Here is a 20,569-nt window from a genome sequence, read left to right on the forward strand (position 1 = left end):
CCCTCCTCTGCCCCAATGAACCACACCTTTTCCCTGGCGAACTACCAGAGTATCTATCCAGTTGCGTTGGGCTGGGTTAGGTGAGGTTGGTAGTGTATTGAGCCAGCCTTTGAGCTTTCCTGTTTTGGGGGACCTTACTAGTATTGGAACTGGGTACGGTCAGTGGAGATGACGCTGTTTGTTCTCTGGGTGTTATAATGTGCTAGTTCCTGGGAGGTCTTGTTGCTGCGTAGCAGATTTCTGCGTTTAGCTGCGTAAGGTTGGGGTAATTGGATTGAGGAGTGTGAGGAGGGTTCTTGAATCTAGATAGGGGAATGTGAGGAACTAGGTAGGAGTAGGGGTCACGGGTTTGGTGGTTGTCGTTTTACTTGGGATGGGTTCGTTCAAGTTATATGCTGTGCGGTGCTGGGCTGGGGTTCCCGTAATGGGGTTTATGGGGTTTTAGTAGGAAGGGTAGGGAAAGGAATATGTCCGCGTAAGGCTTGTTTTGTTGGGAATATATGGGGATTTGGCGATTAGAGATTTGGGCGGTGATGGTGGGATATTTATATTTGTGTCGAGTTGTGGTGTTGGGTGGGTGGGCTCGGTTGCCAGTGTGGGTGTGGGGTGTATGTGTATGTAAGGGACTTAGGAGGCGAGGCGAGTAGATGGTCTGCGGGTTGAGTGTGGGCTTTCGGTAGTCGACTTTGTTGGGGTTGGTACTTGGAGTTTGATTCTGGCTGAGACGGATGGGAGTGGGCGGAACAAAAGCCGCGGGCTGAGATCAGTTTCGGAGGGTACAATATGAATCTACAAGAGAAGTTGAACCTTCACTCGCATCCGCACGATCTCCAGTGCAATCACATTTCAATTCATTAAGTGTACAAGAAGGAAAAAGGAATCCGCTAGCTATGTGTCTCTTGATATCCACTGCATAGACCAGAGAAAGAGAGATATGTGCCGAGCAACTGAACAACTGGCTGTGTCTACTGCGCGCACTTCTGTCTTGATGTGCCAGCGCACATACAAAGACTTTGCTGCCGTCAGATCATCCAGTAAAAGTTCAGAAAAGATGCCGGACACCGCCAATCTGGAGAATAATGGTTCTCAAACTTTATGCCAAGAGGATGTGTGTCCCCATGTGGCCCCAAACTCAGTCAGGTCTTGTCCGACAAGTCGCTTGCCGATCCCCGTCCCGCGGGCTCCTGGCCTCCGGCATTGTCGGTGCCGTGGCTGCTAGGAGTTGCGGAACTTTCACTCGGTTGGGCACCAAGTGTGAATTCACTGACTTGGCGTTCTGTGCGTCGTCAGTTAGACTTTCTCATGTCGCAAGAGAGCGATGTTCCCCAACTGGAGGATATACACCGGCGAGATAGTCCACTTACCCAACTCGCGAATGCGCTGCCGCAGCATCTGATTCTCCCGGGCCAGCATCGCTGCCTCGGCCTGATAGAGGGCGCCTTCATCTCTGCTTCCCCGCCGGGCAGGACTTTCGCCGATACCCCCCGTCCACTCCAGTCCCTCCGGGCCGCGTGACGAATCAGCCCGGGGTCGCAGGCTGGGTGACCCGGCTTGACTGGAGGGCCGGGAGGGCCGCCGACTTGACAAAGACGAAGCTAATTGGGTCGACGTCCGACTGCCGGGGGCGGGGTGTTGAGGAACCGGGGGGAAGGGGACCATGCGCTCCGACGGAGTGCTGGCATCGTCGACCACTGCCGTGCCGGATGAGGCGTGAGACTGTTGATGTTGCTGTTGGAGTTGGTGCAGTTGGCTCTGCTGGCTTCGGATCATATGCAGCAGTCGATTCTTGATCGCAAACACCCAGTCAGTTTACTTTCACATTGATGGTGGTGACACAGGGATAGAATCGCGATCATACCACTTGTGCTTCCTGCTCTTGCTCTAGTTCCTGATGGAGTTCCCCCAACGAGGGTGCCCGCTGGTGATGCGGGTCCCCCATGGCAATGATTGGACTGCCTCCCAGACTGGAGGAACTAGAGGTGCGCAATGCATTGGGGCTGAACGAAGAGCGGTAGTCGTGAGGGGCGAGCGGGGATTCACCAGACACCGACTCACTAGCGCTGCCATTGCTGTTGTTCAGGATTGAGTTGGACCCGGCGGCGGACCGGCGTCGTTCCGAACCTGGGATTCCCGAACGAGCAGTCGGCGCAGGCCGATGAGGCAGGTCGGTGGCAACGGCCGAATTGACCTCGCTGGAGTGGCTGTTATTGTTGTTCATGGTGGCCAGGCCTAGAGAGGCGAAATCCGACGGAGAATTTTGCGAATGCAAGGGGTGGTACACAGCCCGTTGGTGATGCGGGGAAGAGGAAGTAGACGGAGACAAAGGAAGGGAGTTGATATCAGGACACATCACCGTGTGGACCGGGGGTCATATGATGGGGAAGAAGTGGGAATCTTCTTGTTGTTCCAGGCAGTTGGAGAATCAGATCACAACCATCAACAACGAACCCCAAATCCGGGATGTGAGCAAGAGATGATGAGCGGACCCGAAACAAGCATTCAATTGTTTGTGTCGATTTGGTTGGGAGGGAAAGCCTGAGGCCGGGAGTGAGTGAGTGATAATGGCGGGGTGGACCGAAGACGGCAGGCGGTGACAGTAAACGGCGGGTTGAACTTGACGCGCCTCTGACGCTCCCGTCCGGTTCCCATCCGGCTGCTATCCGCAAACATCTTTGCCTGGAAACAGCTCACCCAGTACGGAGTACAGAAGAAGAAACTATGTGTCGGCCATCTTCCGGACTTCCGTGTCTTTGTCTATAGTTTGCGATAAGCCTTAATCATACCTCTCATCGAACATGACATTCATCCCTCGATTCGCCTCTTGAATGTCTAGACTCAGCTCCCTAAGAGCCATACATGCAAATTCTGCAGTCTGCATAGACTCATCGAGGGGCCAGCCTCTCCTGGACCCAAAAATCCACCAAGCCAGGGGATTGTCCGCCACATCGCCTTGGCAGGTTGAGCCTTAGCTTAACCCCCGAACAGTTGGCTGTCGGCACCGGCCGACTTTTTCGAGTGATTGGCGTCAGTGGTGCTTAAACTTTACTACCCTCTTCCTCTTTTCTATCCTTGGTTCCGAATGACCGTGCTACGACGTTGCTACCGTAGGCCGATAGATCGTTAATGTTGAGGCTTTGTCAAGCTCACTCTAAACTGTTACTCTGTTCAATCACCTCAAGAGTCAGACAAAGAGAGCTGTTGTACTGTACCAACGATCCGTCCATAAGCCTCTGGTGAACCGTGCCCGTAGACTGCAGAATTTTCGCACGACTAGCGCAATTGGACTGCTGAGAAGGATGAACCAAGTGGTCCTAGTGTACGTAGTATGCGCCAAGTTCATGTGCCGAAGGTCAATTCTCAGGTCAGAGGACCCGGTGGCTGAGATTCCCGGCCAAGCGTGCGATACAGTCTGGGGAAGATCGTGGGATGTTGATGAGCCGTTGACTTCCCATGTTGTGCAGCAGGGCTGTCCCCGGAGCCGGAGCCCTGACAGGCTTCGACATGGGTTTCTGGAATTCGATCAGGCTGAATGCCAGATCAATGTCATAATGTATGTAGACAAGCATGTCGACGAGGAGGGATTGTCATCTGTAATACATTGAGCGTCAGGAAGGTCGGGGAAACGATCGGCGTGGAACCGGACACGTTGACGTCACGTCCGGCTACCCCGAGCCAACAACCCCGTGGGAAACCGACCGAAGCCAGCAGCCAACCCGCACTAGTCAGGAGTCGATCTAGCAAAGAAATCAAGAATTGGAGAAATCATCCCACCACCACTACCGCCGCCTTCATCATCATCATCATCATCATCACACGGACACCATCCGTTGAATGATTCATCTAGCATTTTCTCCTTGTTCTTTGTTGGTTGGTTCCTTGGCTGTATCATTGCCGTAATACTAAGTATGATTGGGGGTTGAGCCTCTTTACTCAACCGATCGCTCGGGAAAGCGCATACCGTGCTGCTCATGGCCACTTGGTATCCCATAACCCTTGCGTCGTACACACCTGTGCCTAAACATTATTGACGGCCTCGACCGTGGCTCTCTGCACCATCCCGATCAGAAAGAACAGAGATTATTCAATTGTCGCCCTCGTTATCGGTGCCGTCCTCGCGCGATTCCCGTGCCGTGGTAGTCTTTCCCGAAGCGGGCATTCCTGATGTTGAGAATTCTTTTCCGGGCCAGAACGACTCCGGCGGCAGTCATGGTGTGAGTTAGTACTGCCTTAGTGGTATTGAAGCGTAGCAACGTCCCGACCCCGGAGTGGGGACGCTGTAATCTTCTCCCCGGCCACTCTTCTTGCAGGTTCCTTTTGCCATGGGAGGGCTGTCCGTTTGCCTCCCAGGTCAGTTGATGTTTTGGGTAATGATGTGAGGCACGGATCCATCCGACCCAGGTATCGATTAAACACGACTGGTTGCTGACTCGATCCGGGCGGCGTGGCAAGTGGAACTCTGCGTGTGGTCGGAATGAGGTAGGATAGCGTGCGTCCTGATCTGGCAACCCACTGCTGCATCCATCACCGTGCCCGGTCTCTTGCCCACGCGGGGTACTGCATCTCAAGCAAAGAAAGGGAGGCAATAATTGCAGATATGTGCAAAGGGCAGAAATCAAATAATCAGTTTGGATGTCTGAGAGAGGAATGCGACTGGAGTTCAAGCCACCGGGCCTATGGGGTATGGCGTAGAGGGGCGGAAGTGGTGAAGTTCAACTTGCATGGATCCATTTCCCACATCTTTCTCGCGGGCCTCAGTCGGAGATAACCTGGGCAGCCTGAACTCTAATCACAGGTATTATTTAGTTCCATTGGCAGTCAAGGCCCGGGGCATTATTAAAAGCAAGAGGATTCCCTCCTGGCTTTGCATGTTTTGTGTGATCTACCGGATCTGTTGTTGTGAATCCAGAGAGACAGCGAGACGGCGAGACTGAGTGACAATCATACTTGCCTCTTTGGGACTGTTTGCCGAAAGAAGTACTTCTATACGGCCACTGCACCTGGCGCTGCAATTCACTGCTCACTCCTTCCCTTTTTAGGCTTACTCTTCTTGCAGCTGTTTTTCTAACTGCTTGCCTTCTTTACCGTCTTCATCTCCTCTTTTCCTCTCCAACCTTTCCCGCCTCCTCCCATCTCTTGTCTCGCCTTTTAACTCTCACCTTCCCATTCATCGCCAGGGTAATCGGCTCTTACCCTTTCACCATAACTACTATCTGCCAACCCTTTCCTTCCTGAGTTGACTGCTCAATTGTGTGGATTATCTGCTATTCGACAAACCAGGTGGATTCCATCATTTTGTAAGTATCCCCGCCCATTGAACCCATATTCTTTACCACAGAGAACTAGCCCTTGCCCGGTCACATTCGATGAGACAAGCTATCAAAAACATTGTATCCCGCCTAGCTACCCTTGTCTTGATCTGCCCTTTAGCCCTTGCCATAGGATTTGTTGAATTCCTCCCTGAGATTCGTGCTTGCCTTGATTATTACCTTCCACGCCCCTGGCGTTTACTCTGGCTTCCGTTTCATTTGTGCCGGGCTGCCATTCGTTTCTCATTCCTCATTCTTAAAATTGTGTTCTACATACTAAGTGACACTATTTTCAGTCCGCAATGGCGTCCGGAGCTGCAAGACGCAGTCTAAGCGACAACGAAAAACCCCACGGTTCGGAGGCTTCCTCTTCTACCCACAACGATGTCGTCCTGGATCCAGCAACCGAAAAGGCGCTTGAACAGGAGAAGCCGGAGCTGGCTGGAAATCGTGAATCGGGTGCAACCCTACAACATCATGAGGAAGGACCGTACGACAAGATTGAGTTGACGGAAAACGACTGCTACGATGAATTGGGTTATTCATTTCCGTCATGGCGAAAGTGGATGATTATCACCGTCATCTTCCTTGTTCAGACTTCGATGAACTTCAACACCAGTCTGTACTCGAATGCTTTGGGCGGCATCTCAGAGGAGTTCGGCGTCAGCATGCAGGCCGCTCGCTGCGGTGCTATGATTTTCCTGGTTCTGTATGCGTTTGGCTGTGAGCTGTGGGCTCCATGGAGCGAGGAACTCGGCCGGAAACCGATTCTACAATTGAGTTTGTTCTTGGTCAACGTGTGGCAGCTGCCAGTGGCGCTCGCTCCCAATTTTGCGACGATTATGGTGGGACGTGCCCTGGGAGGTCTGAGTTCAGCTGGTGGCTCGGTCACATTGGGCATGATCGCTGATCTCTGGGAGGCTGATGACCAACAATATGCTGTCGCCTGCGTTGTGTTCTCATCAGTCGGTGGCTCTGTGATTGGTCCCGTCGTCGGTGGGTTCGTCGAGGCGTACTTGCCCTGGCGCTGGAACATCTGGATCCAGCTTATTTTTGGTGGATTCGTCCAGGTGGCACATCTCCTTCTCGTGCCCGAGACTCGCACGACGATCATGATGGACCGCATTGCCAAGAAGAGAAGAAAGAGCGGCGAAAACCCGAATATCTACGGGCCCAACGAACTCGTTCCATTCAAGGAGCGCTTCTCGATGCGCGAGGTTCTCGTCACCTGGGTTCGTCCTTTCAAGATGTTCCTGACTGAGCCGATTGTCCTCACCCTTTCTCTCCTGAGTGGCTTCAGTGACGCTTTGATCTTCATGTTCATTCAGTCGTTCAGTCTTGTGTACACGCAATGGGGTTTCAGCACTGTAGCCCTGGGCTTGTCCTTCCTTCCAATTCTTGTTGGATATTTTATTGCGTGGGCCTCGTTTGTGCCAGTCATCAGAAGAAACATCCAAGAGCGTCGAAACAAGCCTGACGATGAGCGTGCTCAGTACGAATCTCGACTTTGGTGGCTGCTATACACCGCTCCTTGCCTTCCAATTGGATTGATTGGCTTCGCATGGACCAGTCTTGGCCCCCCAGTGCACTGGATGGGAACCATGGTTTTCTCCGCTATCGTTGGTATCGCCAACTACAGTATCTATATGGCTACCATCGACTACATGATCTGCGCCTACGGACCTTACTCAGCTTCTGCCACCGGAGGTAACGGATGGGCGCGTGACTTCTTGGCTGGTGTTCTTACTATCCCCGCTACACCTTTCTTCCAGAGTAAGTTTCTCCGCCGGGTTCCTCGCAAATGATCTTTTCTAATTAGCTTTCCGCAGATATTGGTGGTAAATACCATCTTGAATACGCATCCACGATCTTGTTCTGCATCTCGTTCTTGCTTGTTATTGCAGTGTACGTCATTTACTGGTATGGACCTGCTCTGCGCAAGCGTTCTCCGTTCGCCCAGCAGCTGTCCGATGCACGAGTCGAGCTTCAAACCCATGGCCGGAGACTTTCTCGGATCCCGTCTGGGTCGCGTGCGAACTCTTTTGCTCGATCCCAACAGAACTTGCGCATTCGCCAGACTTTTGGCAGCCGTGCTGGTAGCTATGTGGCATCTCGACCGGCCTCTGGGGCCAATTCTCGAGTGCAGTCGCGCAAGAACAGCATCTCGCGATGAACAAAGCCGCGCGATCAGAAACCATCTTTCTCTCGTTTCTATGATTTTAGTTTGAAATGATTAACGAGCGTTGATACCCCCTTTGTTTGGCGAAGGGCTTCAGCCATCTTGTTCTCCGTCTCTTAAGAGATTGATTTAGCCTTGTTCTGCTTGTTCTGTTTATCCTTCCTGAATTTTGATTCACCGAGTTGGATTTTGTGTAATTCCAGGTAAACTAGGTAGCAATTCTCTTTTATTCTTATCCCTTTCCGCACTTGCTGAAGCTCAGACCGAGTCTCCAGGCAGCATCCAGTGGTTTCTTTTTCTTTCATTCCGTTCTGCCTCAGGGTGAGCACTTGCCAGTGATGAGCTGTTTTGAGATCTGCCGTCACCGCGCTTGCGGCGAGATACGCTTAGCTACGTGGTGATACATAGAGTTTCTTGAATCAAGGTTTGGATGTTATGCTTAAAAAGGAAGACTCAAGGAGAATGGATGATATCCGGAGCGTTGTTGGCCTTGCCCTGTCATGCTCTTCAGCGCGGCGGGAGATCGACCCGCCCGCCGCCCGCGGACAAGGGTCACGTGCCTTGAGAGGGTTGGCCGATGCTTCCAACTCACCTCCACCCGCGCAACGCAGCGGCGCGCATCCCGACCGCAATTCTGGTTGACACCCTCTTTCGCCCACCCAGCATGGACCACATCATTCGGGCAAGCCCGCGGCCTCGAACATTCATTTCTCGCCTTCAACAGTGCCACCTCGACCGCTCTTCTCGTCTCCGCTTTTCTTCTGCTCCTTTCCCCGTCCTCTCCTCCGCTCGTCCTCTCCGCACTACATCCCTTAGCCGGACGCCTACCGCCGCCGCCACCACTACCACCACCACCACCACCAACTTTTTCTACCACGCACGCAACGTCCTTTCTTCACACCCGATCAATTCAACAACGCGCCGCCTCGCTTCCAGCATGACCGACTCGGCCTCGACCACGGAGCCGCAGTTGGCCGAAGGCGTCGACGCGGAAGCGCTGCGGCCGCGCCTGGCCGCGCTGTTGCAGCCGGAGCAAGGGTGGACGCTGGATGCGGAGGCGCGGGGCCTGCAAAAGACATACTATTTCAAGACCTATTTCAAGGCGGTGGTAAGTTCTTTCCAACCGCCCCTTCTTTACTTCCTCAACCTGTGTTCTCTCGCCTGCCCCTCGGTCCGAAGAATTTCAGGGTCAGGGTGAGAGTTAGTTTCTGTTGATGTGCTGATTTCACGGGAACGAATATAGAGTTTCGTGAATGTAATCGCGTCGCAGAGCGCCGCGATGAAGCATCATCCTACTATGACTGTTGTAAGTTCTCCTTTCTCTTGCCTCTTGTATGGATCCTTTTGGTGGGCTGGAGAGAGAACAGCGCAACAAGAATAGGGGAGGAGGGGGTAAATTGTGAGGTTGTGAACGCATTAGAACTACTAGTTTTTGTTTTAACGGGAGGCTAATGGTGGGGATTTCTCTTTTTCTCTCTGAATCAATAGCGGATTGGATCGGTGGATATCCACTGGACGACGCACCAGCCGCGAGGTTTGACGGCCAAGGATGTGGATATGGCGCAGCATTGTGACGAGGCGGCGGATTTGATGGGTGCGGTGGAGGCCGGGCAGGGGAGGAAGTGTCATTGATCTTTTTGATCTTTGTCTAGGGGTTTGTGATTGTATGGTATTGGGGTATGAGATTATGGGATGTGTGGTTAGTTCAAATGGATCAATCTCGAGTCAGGAGGTGTAATCAATTGAAACTCGAGTCTGGACTTTGGAAAGGGGAATTCAAAAAAAAAAGGTTCATGAAGGAAGAAGGGAAGTCGAAGGGGGGGAGGCTGAGTCAGCGGGATATCGGGTGGTTGAAGATAAGATTGGCAGGAATGTGGATGGAAGTGGAGAGATTGATGCTCAGAGCATCTATTCATCCATCTGCAAAGTCCTCTCTTTCCTCTTCATTGTGAGTCCAGTTTTGAGATGGCAGCTGGGGAGAGAAAGTCCACCAACGAGCCTCTCGTCTCTCAACAGAGGCTGGGTGTAATAGCGCCCCAATCATCATCGCTTCTCCAAGCTCAACTTCTTACACGCGATGGGGTCAGAAGTGGAGCCCTGCAAGGCTGGTTCAATTCAGGGGCAGCAGCCATTGTTGTTGGATCCGATTCCAATTGAATCTCCCGTCTACTGTACTGTTTTGTCTCTGCTCGATCCTTCCCCGGCTTCTCCATCGGCCTGCATCTCCCACCAACCCCTCCTCCTCTTCCCCTGTCGCCTCTTTTTGGGTTGTTGATAGTCCAGAAATAAGAGCCAAACTCAAAACCTTGTCCATTCAGGGGGAAAGGAAGAAGAGCTTCCAAGTTCATCGGATGCCAAACCGTTTCGGATGGGTTGTTGCTTGCTTGTTAGTTCGACTTGCCTGCAGTCCGTTTCACGCGGCTTTGCGTCCATCGTTCGCCCGTCCCATCGTTTCTTCTTTAGTTTCATTTTTAGTTTCAATTCCTTTATTTTTAATTATTTCCTAGCTGCACTTTTTTCACCCCCCTCCCCTCTCCAGTCCTGCCTTTTTTGTCCCACTCCCCAATTCTCGAGTCATCGTCGTTTTCTTCCTCTTTCTCCCACCTCCATCCACCCATCCACCCATCGATTCTCACACTCTCTTGCCTCTTCTTCCCCTCTTTTCACCCTTTTACCGTTCATTCTCTTTTATCCTTACTGCTCGCGACAGTCCCTTTCGCTCACTGTCTTTCCATTGCGACTCTTTTATAGCTCACGAACGGCAATGGATCCCTCCTGATTTGATCTTTCACCTCCCGATGATCTGTTGACCCAGTTTCCCACTCCCGGCAATCACCCCCTGTTCGTCGTGCACTTTGGGGTTGTGCTGTATCCACAACCTGTTATCGCGATCTCTCTCATTCATCTGTATCGCTCCGAGCTCTGTCCTGGTGGGTGCGACATTGTGCCTCCACAATTCGGTCGGGAATGATCCACGTCTAGTGGTCCGATCGTCACTCGAATCCGCCAGTTGTCTCGCGTTGTCTGTCGATGAAGTCATTTAGCCATCTTCACCACCTTCTTTAAACTCCTTTCGTTTCAATCGATCATTACATCACCGCGGGACGAATGCTGGAACATACTACCTCGATCGCACCCCGACTACAATCACATCACCCGACTTGCCGCACAGCTGTTCTGCGCATTCGTGGGAAGTCTTGCAGAGAATGACGCTGGAAATCCATTCCCCGCAACAATCGGTCAACGAGCGCAGAGGCCAGCGACTGGCGCCGCTACAGACCAATTTCAGCCGTCCCACCGCGCGTCCGATCCAGGTGACAGCGGCCCGACCACAGCGACCCCGACCCTCCGACTACCAGACCGATGAGGGGAGCGGAGAGCGAGTCCCTTTACAATCCACTCCGGTGAAACGCCAGACATCCAAAACCAGTCTGCGCAACATTTTTGGACGCGACAAGTCGGCCCGTAAGTCGGCCGCGGATGTCAAGCTATCTGGTATTGACGAACAGAAATCCACCGGCGAACAACCGGCCCCCAACAACGCAGGGGCAGCGCCCTTATCACCCACCCTTGTCGCCACACCGAAAACGAATGCATCTGCTGCGACATTGCCCACATCCCCCACCACCGCTGCGTCTCAGCGCCCGAAGCTACCCACCAAATCGCGCGGAAAGTCCAGCGATGATCCAGCCTCCGCGGGAGACTTAGGCTGGAAGCCTCCGCCACTGTTTCAGGCATATCCGCAGTCGATCAAGCATGATTCGTTACCGGTCCCTTCTCTATCGGTGGACTCCATCCTGCGCATGCAGGCCACGGCAAAAGCCAAGGGGATTACTTCTTCGCGCGAAGATGAAAAGTCGTCGCAGAATGGAGACGCCGCCGAGGAAACAACGACCCGGAAGAAAAAAGAAGAGAAGGAGAGAAAAAGACATTTACGCACACTTTCCGAGACAGTCAGCAAGACGGAATGGTCTCAGAAGGTGTATGTGCTCGCTACCGCCGGATACATCCTACAATATGCGGGCTCGGGCAAGCACGACCGTCTGCCGGAGAAAATGCTCCAGCTGGGACCCAAGTCGGTGGCCTTCGCCAGCGATGCGATTCCAGGAAAGCATTACGTGCTCCAGGTGACACAAACCTCGGACGAGGAAGGCAGTGAAGGACCCAAGCACCATCGCTTTCGCTTTGGATTTCACCGTTCTCATACTCGTCGAATGGAACGAAGCTTCCTGCTTGTCTTCGACCATCCCGAGGACATGAATACGTGGCTGCTGGCTGTCCGAGCTCAGATCGAAGCGCGCGGTGGCAAGAAGTATATCTCCGAAAGAGCAGATGATGGCGAGCCGGGGCATCAGCTCAACTCCAAACCTAGCATCCGTCAAATGATAACGAAGGATACGAAGCGATACTCCACATTAATTCCACCCCAGCTGCCCGCATCTGGAGAGGAGAGAGATCCAAGCTTCAGTGATCAGTCTCGTCGGAACTCCTATGTCTCGGTCAATCGCCGTTCGATAGTTTTACCACCGGCATCTGAATCCCGTTCTGGATCTATCTCCACGACACATACAGAAGTGACATCGCCAGTCAGCAATTCGGGGCGCTTTTACTCAACCATGACAGCGTCAAGCGTGCCGAGTGTGCCATCGTCTGATAATGTACCTAAATCCTTCGATATGGGCAGTCCGACGGCTTCGGGCTCGACTAAAAGACGATCGTTGCATGCGTCGCCAACGCAAGCCATGCCCACAGCTGCTGAGATGGCGGCCGAGATCCCTCGGGCCCAGTCAACGCAGCCTGATTCAATCTATCGCAGCACCTCCCCACCAGCTCCTAATTTCAGCGTTCCCTCTTTTAGCAAACGGTATACAGCTCGGTTTGGGCCCTTGCAGGTCCCCCAGTTCTCGCAGGCTCCGCCTGCTCTCGACGTTATCAGCAACGACCCGCCCGCAGATACTCTATCCGCCTTCCCATCTCCACCGCATTCCCCCGGCAAGATACCGAACGGGTTTGGATTGGGCGTCATGAATGAGTCTCAACAGAACCAACCCGCCCAAACATTGGCCCCGCCTAAACCACTCCGGGTTTCTAGCTCGCAGGATTCCTTGGTGGATCCGGTCCAGAATGTCGATTCCAAGAGTCATCGTCTTTCTCGCTTGCCTCGGAATCCGTTGAAGTCTGCCGCCAATACGCTGCGTCCTACAACTGCCGTTGGAGGGAAGCCTCCTTCCGAGCTGCATCTTTTGGCGGAAGAGCAAACAAGTGGCCAAGACCAGCCACGAGTCCGGGGATCGGTAATGTACCAAACCGACCCTAATGCACGTTTGCCGCCGGCTGGTATGGGCCGACGCAAGAGTATGCCAGGACTTATCGGGCCACCTGCAGCACCACCGCCCAATTGTCCTCTCCCGAAGATTCCCTCCCCAATCGATCCCCAACCACAAGGCTGGAACGAGCCAATCATGGACCCAAGACAATGTATCTCGCCGCCCTTACAACCGATTCAAGAGCAGCGAAAAAATCTGGCCCCGGGTCAATTTGGAGCGAGTGGCCGTCGCAGCGCATCCCGACAGTCGAGAATAGCTCCGTGATCTTGTGCCTTACCTCCATCTGTTGTTCGATTATTTCCAGGATCAAGAGCTCTATCTGCGCCCATCTTGTTTATCCTTCTCATGCATTCCACGTCGCCACGGCACAATATTTTGCACATAAAGACTTTAACAGTCGATGAAGTTGATCTAGCATCATCACATAGCGATCAGCGGTTTTCTTCTTTTGCTTTCTGTTTTTTATTGATACCATTCTCTGAATCTGTGTTTGCACATGCTGGCTATCTCACCGGGCAGAGCCACTGTACTTATTTGTTTGGCATAACATATTGGGATTTTGGGTGCTCAATTATTTGATAGACTCGTTGTTTTGTGGAAGGTTCGTGTCTGTGACTATATTTAATTTAGTTATCTCATATTACATACTTGGGCAGAGGACTGTCCATCAACTCGGCTTTCTTTCCTTCTTGAATCGTACTCCAATCTCTGGTTATGGCTTGCTGGTAGAGTTGTCCCATTGGGGAGAGGGTACCTGGCTGTTTTGCTTCGCTGGTATCTGCTGTATTTTGCACAAATTTTTCCCATTCGGAGTCGTTCCTTGGATGACTTGATGTGTTGGCGTTTTGCAAGCAAAGCGGTACATCATCCACTTGAATGTATTTTCTTTGAACCGCGACATAAACAAATGCAAGCTATTCCGAGCAATACCTTCAAGTGTCCCGAAACTAGGTTCCTTTCTCGCGTCAGACGCAGGAGACGCAGCACAAACATCCTTATCATAGTTTTCGGATTCTGGAACGGCCCGAGCCACGGTGGTTCTGTTGATGCAGTTGCAGAGTGGAAGGAATGCTCTCTTCTCATATCGGTTCTTTGGCCTGCGGCAGCACGATGGTCTAGTTTGTCGCTCTTGTCATTCAAATGGATATCATTATCATCAGGGCGAGCATGGAAATGAGTATCATTCTCGAAATGGCTTTCGGGGTATTCAGCAGGCCTGGTCTCGAGTCAGCGACAGTGTATGATATCATAACTCTCAAGCGTGGTAGGATCTTGATATAGAGCGGTCAATCTCCTTACTAGCTACGTAGGTCTTCTAGATTCTGCTTGACTAAGTCCTAACTTCATAAGCACTATTCCTGCACATTCTATGGCATGATCTGCTGTAGGGGCCTATAGACTAGGACATTGATCCTGAGGATTATTTGGAAAAGGTGCAGGAAATTGCCATATTCACACAATGTCAAATCTCGAAGCCCTGATCGTTTGGAGACCACTTCACTGTGGCTATCTTCTTTCACTATCAGCTTTGGACTCCTGTGAATCAATGGCCATAGGTATTCTTGGGCCATATTATGATTGAATACAATCGCCGATGTTAATGGATTCCTCAATCGATCTGTGAATTACCTACATGCCTCGTCTTTCCTCAGCTCTCTCTCCTCCCATCTTTCTCTTCCTCTTCCTCTTCCTCTTCATCCATACTCATCTCCACGATTCCAAGGCTCTACTACTTTTTATTCTATTTAGTTCATCATACTACCTCTTTGTTTACCACTCTCTTGTTCCTCAATCATACCATCTCTTCCTTAATCCCCTTTGCATCCCGCGAACGTGATCCAAGAAACAAACCACCAACTTGACCCTAATCCCTTAAAGTCAAAGACAGGGTTTCAAGCCAGTCAGGGGGGCATAGGGCAACCACCTCACCTTTGATTCATGATCAAAGCATGTAGACCAAAGCCCATGACCCCGTCAACAAGCTTCTGAGCCATGAGAGGATAAGAGCCAGCGTCTGGCAATCAATCAATATCTGACCCAGAAAGTAAGTACGCTTCTTGATGTGCTGATCAACTCCCCGAAGAATCACTCCAAACACGAATCCGGGTTCTAACAGCTCAAACAGACCAGAAGCAGAAAGTTCATTTCGAAGGTCTCAACGAGGGTGGCTGAATGCGGCGATATATTAGCTGCTGGCCTTAACCCGAGAACTCGTTTGGCGAAATCAAGGCTGCTTTGGTACTTCTCTTACACATTCTTTTCTTCTTTCTCCGAAGTTCTCCAACACCCGTCGCCATAGACTGCTCAGGGACAAGAGCCTGTCTGCGCAGTCTCCGTCGGGACGTCGATGCCATACCCATACGACATACCCATGCGAAAATGCAGTCGAGGTGGGTTTCAAGGGAAGATAAGTGGTCTCCCTATTGAACCACACTCAGATCTCTCTACATGAGCCCTGGGTTGTACCAGAAGTGGAATATGTCTCCTTGCGATTCGGCCCCCGGCGCCACCACATTTGCTATGTGGCCGGAGTACTCCCCGTGCTCCCAGTTCGCTCCATCCGAAGCCACCATAACCGTAGGTGATATGTGGATGGGTTTTATCCAGCCTTCTTTGTAAGGCCATACACGGCCACCGCTGGCGAGGACTCATGGGATTTCGTTACAATCACACGATACTGAAGCAGGTGAGGTTGTCAGAGCCTACACCATGAATCCAGTTGAGCAATGGATTATGCAGTGGCGGACACTGTCAGCGCTACAAGAACATGGTCCCTGCAGCTCATCGAGACATTGTCTTGCCTGTGGCGGCAATCACTAGCCATACAACAATTGTTTCGCAGATATTCGGATTTCGTATACTGGCGCCCGCGCTCGCGCCCAGCGCGCTCTCCTGGTTTGCATTTCCTTGGGTCTAGTTCTCCGCAGAAGTGCCCTTCGAAATCTTGCTTTGGCTTTTTCATGTTTCTCTCCTCTGGGATCTCTGTGCGCATGTTTTTACGCGTATCCCAGGATTGGAACACTGGCCTTAGCCGGGTTATTTGGTCGACGCACCATGCAACTGCAAGTTCGGGGTACTTTGAGGGCTTCTTTCGTGTTTATCGGACCGGGTCAGCCCGCTTGGACGGACAGCTTTCATGGACTGGGCACTGAGAGTGTTCTCAGAACTATGCTCTCCTTTACAAATTGCCTCATCGCTTGGGTTCTCTCAATACCTCTGCCGAGACGGATTTCAAACAACGCGAGTCTGATCAGCATATCGAACTCATGCAATGGGCCCAGGGCTCAAAGAATATGGTCATTCGCATCGAGGGTAAGAAACTGAAGCTGATAGGTCATGGGTACTAGTCTCTAACGTCGAAAGCGGAATCACACCTTCTCGGACAACAAAGTGTTATTGCTCCCATCATAAACCGCCGAGGTGTCAAGCGACGAACCTGATCATACTTCTGGCCACCCACGCCTCTTCAATCGATAAAGACGGCAATGCTCAGCATGATGGGGACGATATGTGTCTGTCAGCGCGTACGAAGGCCCTTCTCATGCCTGCGAACGCAAAGGTGGAATCGGGGCTCGTGGGAGTGAGTATGTTTGAAGAACTCGTCAAAAAGCAAATGATTACGAACGTGCCCTCCTCGGCTGCTATATTGACCCAGCTCAGGGTCCAGCAGGAATTTCGAGTAATTTGTGTGTATCCAAGCGCAGAAGGATTCATCACAGCAGATATCTCGCAGTGGTTGTACCTACTTAAACAATTTGTGGATCTGTCTATCGCGATTCTGTCTGCAGACTACGATCTACTACTACTATCAAGACTTACCCGTCAAAGATCGGCAACGACTACCGAGACTAGTAAGAGGCTGTTCACCTTGGAGACCTGCTGCGGTTATGAGTACGACCTGGCGTGAAATCTATTCCTTCCCTCGGATTTTCAAGGGTCGTCGGGGGCCGCACCGGACGCCGCAAAAGTGCGGCGCTCTGCCGGCCATGGAACCCTAGCTCTGGACAAACCGATTTCAGGATGATAGGCCGTCAAGAAGAGAAGAGAACTCTTCCCAGGAACACCCGCCGACGTCTCCGCGTTCAATTACATTGCCGTGGAGAATCCACATCCAGGTGCCGGAATATTAACCGGCTCCCCTTTCGGCACACGGCCATCCGCAGAGGAACCACATTCCCCTTTGCCTGGAGCCACAAAATGGGCGGATCCGCAGTTCGCGCAGCCTCTTGCGCAGCTCGTGAGACTAGCTGTACGCCCAGCAGAGCTCAACAAAGCCCGTTTGTACCTGGAAGGGGGTGGTGGCGCGGCTAGCACGCAGTGCGGATCATAAACAACGGGGGAAAATATACAAGGAGGTGCTCGACAAGAGCGCTTGCGTGAACGCAGTCAACGGCTATCTCAACGGCGCAGTCTTTCACGTGCTCTCGAACTGCAAGGAGTTCATGATGGACAGGGACCTTTATGGTGATTACTGGAAGTGATTCCAACAACGGGCAGCCAGCTAGAATGTCGGCCAGAAACAAAGGGCTGGCTGGTAACTGGTACTGCGAATGTGTCGGACTCCATGGTCTAATTCCAGAAATATACCCGCCTTGTTTACTCTTACTTTCGGTCTGTCTGCTGAGCCCGGGCTGTCATTTCACGTCACACTAAAAACAGCTATGGTGGTACTTAGACCTGGAGAGCGGCCAGTGTTTGTCAGCTATGGAATCGGGTTCTGCTATCGGGCGTGCGTTACTGATGTCTAAGCAGTAGTCATGTTTCCCATGCCGGGCTTCGATTCGGTGCAGGCGCATCCGTCGCAAATACTTTCATTGATTCTTTCGTGCACGAGTCGGATATCAGAAATCAGATAGTCCGCCGCCGCCATTGATGCCCTGTCGCCTGTGGGTTCGCCCCTGAGCGAGCCTGACTCCCCCGCCGCCCCCACCCCCGCGATGCCTGCGGTATGGCTTTGAATGAATGCATATATATCAATGGCGAGACGGAGTACCGGCAACTACATCCGAGGATATGTTTACTCCAGAAGAGCGAACTGCAGAGCAACGCCGCGGTACAGATGAAGTGAAGCAAGCCGTACCTAAGCGCCGACGACGCACACTATGAGATGAATTCCGCCTATAGCCCAAAATAGGCCGATCCTATAGCCACTTCCGCAGAATCATAGACTCAAGAGCCAAGGCCAGAGCAAAGCTACAGAAATCGCACCCGGTTGTCCACAGAGGCATGTCAAGCGTGACCTTGGCCTTGACTGAAAAGTATGGCGCGGTCAGTCTGTTGAGTTGGATATGACATGATATAACGAGACGCTAAGCAATAGAACTTACGGTCAGATAATGCTTAGAACCTTCATCGTGGTGGGCAGTGGGGCCAGAGGGAGAGTGTCGGAGGTAGTGCTGGTGCTGAAGAGTGATCGCGACAGATGGGAAATAGCAGAACTACACAAAATCAGAATCTAGGGTGAATTATCTCTACGATTGATGGTTAGTTTAACAAGAGCTACCATAGTGTCTGCGTCTGGAGCAGGGAGATTCATCGGCACTTTCTGCGCGTGCACAATGCCCTTTCGACTTCTGCTGCGTGGCAGAGATATTCCACACTGATCCCGTTCTACCCAAGCCCAAGACTTCATGATTATCCCATCATACGATGAATAACATGAGATCTAGAGGTATACCTCGTCATAACGGAGTTTATATATCGCGACAATCTGACAGTGGATGGTGCCCAGGGGCAAGAGACTCGACTGCAAGTGTGACGACTACGGCCTAGCTTCTCCTCTCTCCTTTCATGAATCATAAATTAACGGAATTTCTTCAAGTAATCCATCGTTGCTTTCAATCTGATGATATTCTCGGATAAGCATTATCTGGGTCTCCTTTGACAACCATAATCGAATCTGTCACTTGGGATGTCATCCACCGCCTTAATACACAGATTGCCTGTTCGGCGGACCCGGACACTTTCATCCAAGATAAAATGAGCGCCTCACGAGCATAGTAAGTTAAGCAGATTGCCGAAACTACAGATACTAGGCTAATATTGACTACAGTAGCATTACCCCCTTGATACAGAAGGATCCAATCAGATGTGCTTCAAACCTTTAGTCTTTTGTTATAAATGCGGCCCTCTCGGCAGCCAAGCAACCTTGTTGACAAAGCCTGCATGTGTGCCTCTGCTCAAGATTAGGTTCATTGGTGATAGCAGAACATCGCAATGTTGCACCCAGCCGCGCTTAAATGCTACTCATCCTATCAGCCGGTTAGCGTACGTTCTGAGGACTTTGAAGGCTCCGGCTCAACACAATGAGAGCATGTGTGATCTCAACCTGAAGCACACGTCGAGGTTATCATGATGTAGATAGCCCGATGATTGGGAGATGCACAAATCTAGAACAAGTCAGCCGGGCTTGAGATCACGGCAGGGCCAGCACGTCAACGTACTCGGAGTGCCGGCGAAAGTGGTGGTGACGCGTGCCAGTTTGCCTCTCGGCCTGTTCCCAGCCTATTTCCCACCTTGTCTCTCGGTCTGTATCCCAACCTCGAGCTTGCCCAGAAAAGGTGGAGAGTCCATTTTCATGTGGTGGAAAAATCTGAATCCAAAAAGATACGATTAAAGGCTCAGCCGTACAATATGTAATGCGCAGCATGCCTTGAGGTCCGTATCACGATTTTGTCTTCATTATGAGAATTGAGAGAAAGGAGGAGGATGATGGTCACGAATAAAACCATAGAAAGCCTTCTGAAGCATCGACAACACTTTATCAGCAGGGGTAAGTCTCGAATGTCGACTGTATCTAATCCAGGCTTGCATTCGGTTGGTTTGGAAGAACCGACATCCTTAGTCGCACGCTCATTCAGATCTTGAGCCCAAGGCATATCGATTCTTCGAGGAAGCTACGCTAATGAGATTCACAAGCGCAATCGAGCTCAGATAGCATCAATGGGGGAGTAAAGGCGCCAAGACATTCACAATGTTGCCCTTCTGTCTCCTGCTGTTCGGCTCCTTTTCGCACGTGTGTGATACAAAATTGGCTCTCACTCCTGCTTAAGGCCTAGGAGCCTTCCAATACATGCACCCCCTAATTACCCCATCTTCAATACTCCAACGGTCGCTCCTTGATCACAATGCTGGTGCTTGCAATTGACGTCTCAGAGACGCATTGGCCACGAGAATCCCTTTCTCGTACCGATGTCGGACGACGGCGCTGGCACTATCCTCATCCTGATTGATACCTCTACTCAACAATGTTGACGATTTGGAGATGCAATCTAACCAGAGATCAGGAAATAATCAGACGCAGCTGATTATACCGTACCCCTGGCCTTCTCGCAGTCTAACGAGGTTTCCAAGCTTCTCCACCATCATACAGACAAACGATTGGCACCCACTTGCTACATCAATGAGAATGAGTAAGAGGCCCCGACAATACCACCATCCACAATCTCCCCATCCTGGAAATGTACAACCTCAAACTTCAGTTATTCAGATAGGAAATACCGCACGGAGCCACATACGGAAAGAGCTTTCACTATTCGCAAGCGTGCAACTTTCTTGAGGGCTCTTACAATGACAGGGAACCTTCATTCTTGAACAGATGCCCACCTCCTGCTACATTGTAATGAGTGCAAATTTGACAAACATTGTCGCCTAGCCGATAAGCTCAGATAGCAGCGTATCTGCTATGACGGAGGTATACAGTCGAGCTATTGCCAAACTCAAATCAAAGCCAGAATCCGAGTCCGACAGTGACGCCG

General features: G+C 51.6%; 4 protein-coding genes across 4 annotated transcripts; 3 read left to right on the forward strand and 1 right to left on the reverse strand.

The window, feature by feature from the left end:
* Positions 1 to 1,136: 1,136 nt before the first annotated feature.
* BO97DRAFT_419990 (uncharacterized protein) lies at positions 1,137 to 2,218 on the reverse strand (the record flags this gene model as incomplete). The annotated part of the gene is made up of 3 exons (XM_025696614.1): positions 1,137 to 1,276; positions 1,365 to 1,785; positions 1,859 to 2,218. 3 exons carry the CDS (start codon positions 2,216 to 2,218, stop codon positions 1,137 to 1,139), a joined length of 921 nt encoding a protein of 306 aa, XP_025556916.1.
* A 3,390-nt stretch (positions 2,219 to 5,608) lies between these two features.
* On the forward strand, positions 5,609 to 7,479 carry BO97DRAFT_334155 (putative MFS multidrug transporter; the record flags this gene model as incomplete). Its single annotated transcript, XM_025691388.1, has 2 exons — positions 5,609 to 7,079; positions 7,136 to 7,479. 2 exons carry the CDS (start codon positions 5,609 to 5,611, stop codon positions 7,477 to 7,479), a joined length of 1,815 nt encoding a protein of 604 aa, XP_025556917.1.
* A 670-nt stretch (positions 7,480 to 8,149) lies between these two features.
* On the forward strand, positions 8,150 to 9,117 carry BO97DRAFT_410153 (4a-hydroxytetrahydrobiopterin dehydratase; the record flags this gene model as incomplete). The annotated part of the gene is made up of 3 exons (XM_025696124.1): positions 8,150 to 8,593; positions 8,729 to 8,791; positions 8,974 to 9,117. 3 exons carry the CDS (start codon positions 8,150 to 8,152, stop codon positions 9,115 to 9,117), a joined length of 651 nt encoding a protein of 216 aa, XP_025556918.1.
* A 1,574-nt stretch (positions 9,118 to 10,691) lies between these two features.
* On the forward strand, positions 10,692 to 12,908 carry BO97DRAFT_326615 (peptidase family M20/M25/M40 protein; the record flags this gene model as incomplete). Its single annotated transcript, XM_025691321.1, has 1 exon — positions 10,692 to 12,908. A coding segment is annotated over one exon (2,217 nt), but the record flags the coding sequence as incomplete, so codon positions are not given.
* Between the last annotated feature and the right edge of the window lie 7,661 nt (positions 12,909 to 20,569).

This window comes from Aspergillus homomorphus (genome assembly GCF_003184865.1).
Source record: "Aspergillus homomorphus CBS 101889 unplaced genomic scaffold BO97scaffold_1, whole genome shotgun sequence".
NCBI lineage: Eukaryota > Fungi > Ascomycota > Eurotiomycetes > Eurotiales > Aspergillaceae > Aspergillus > Aspergillus homomorphus.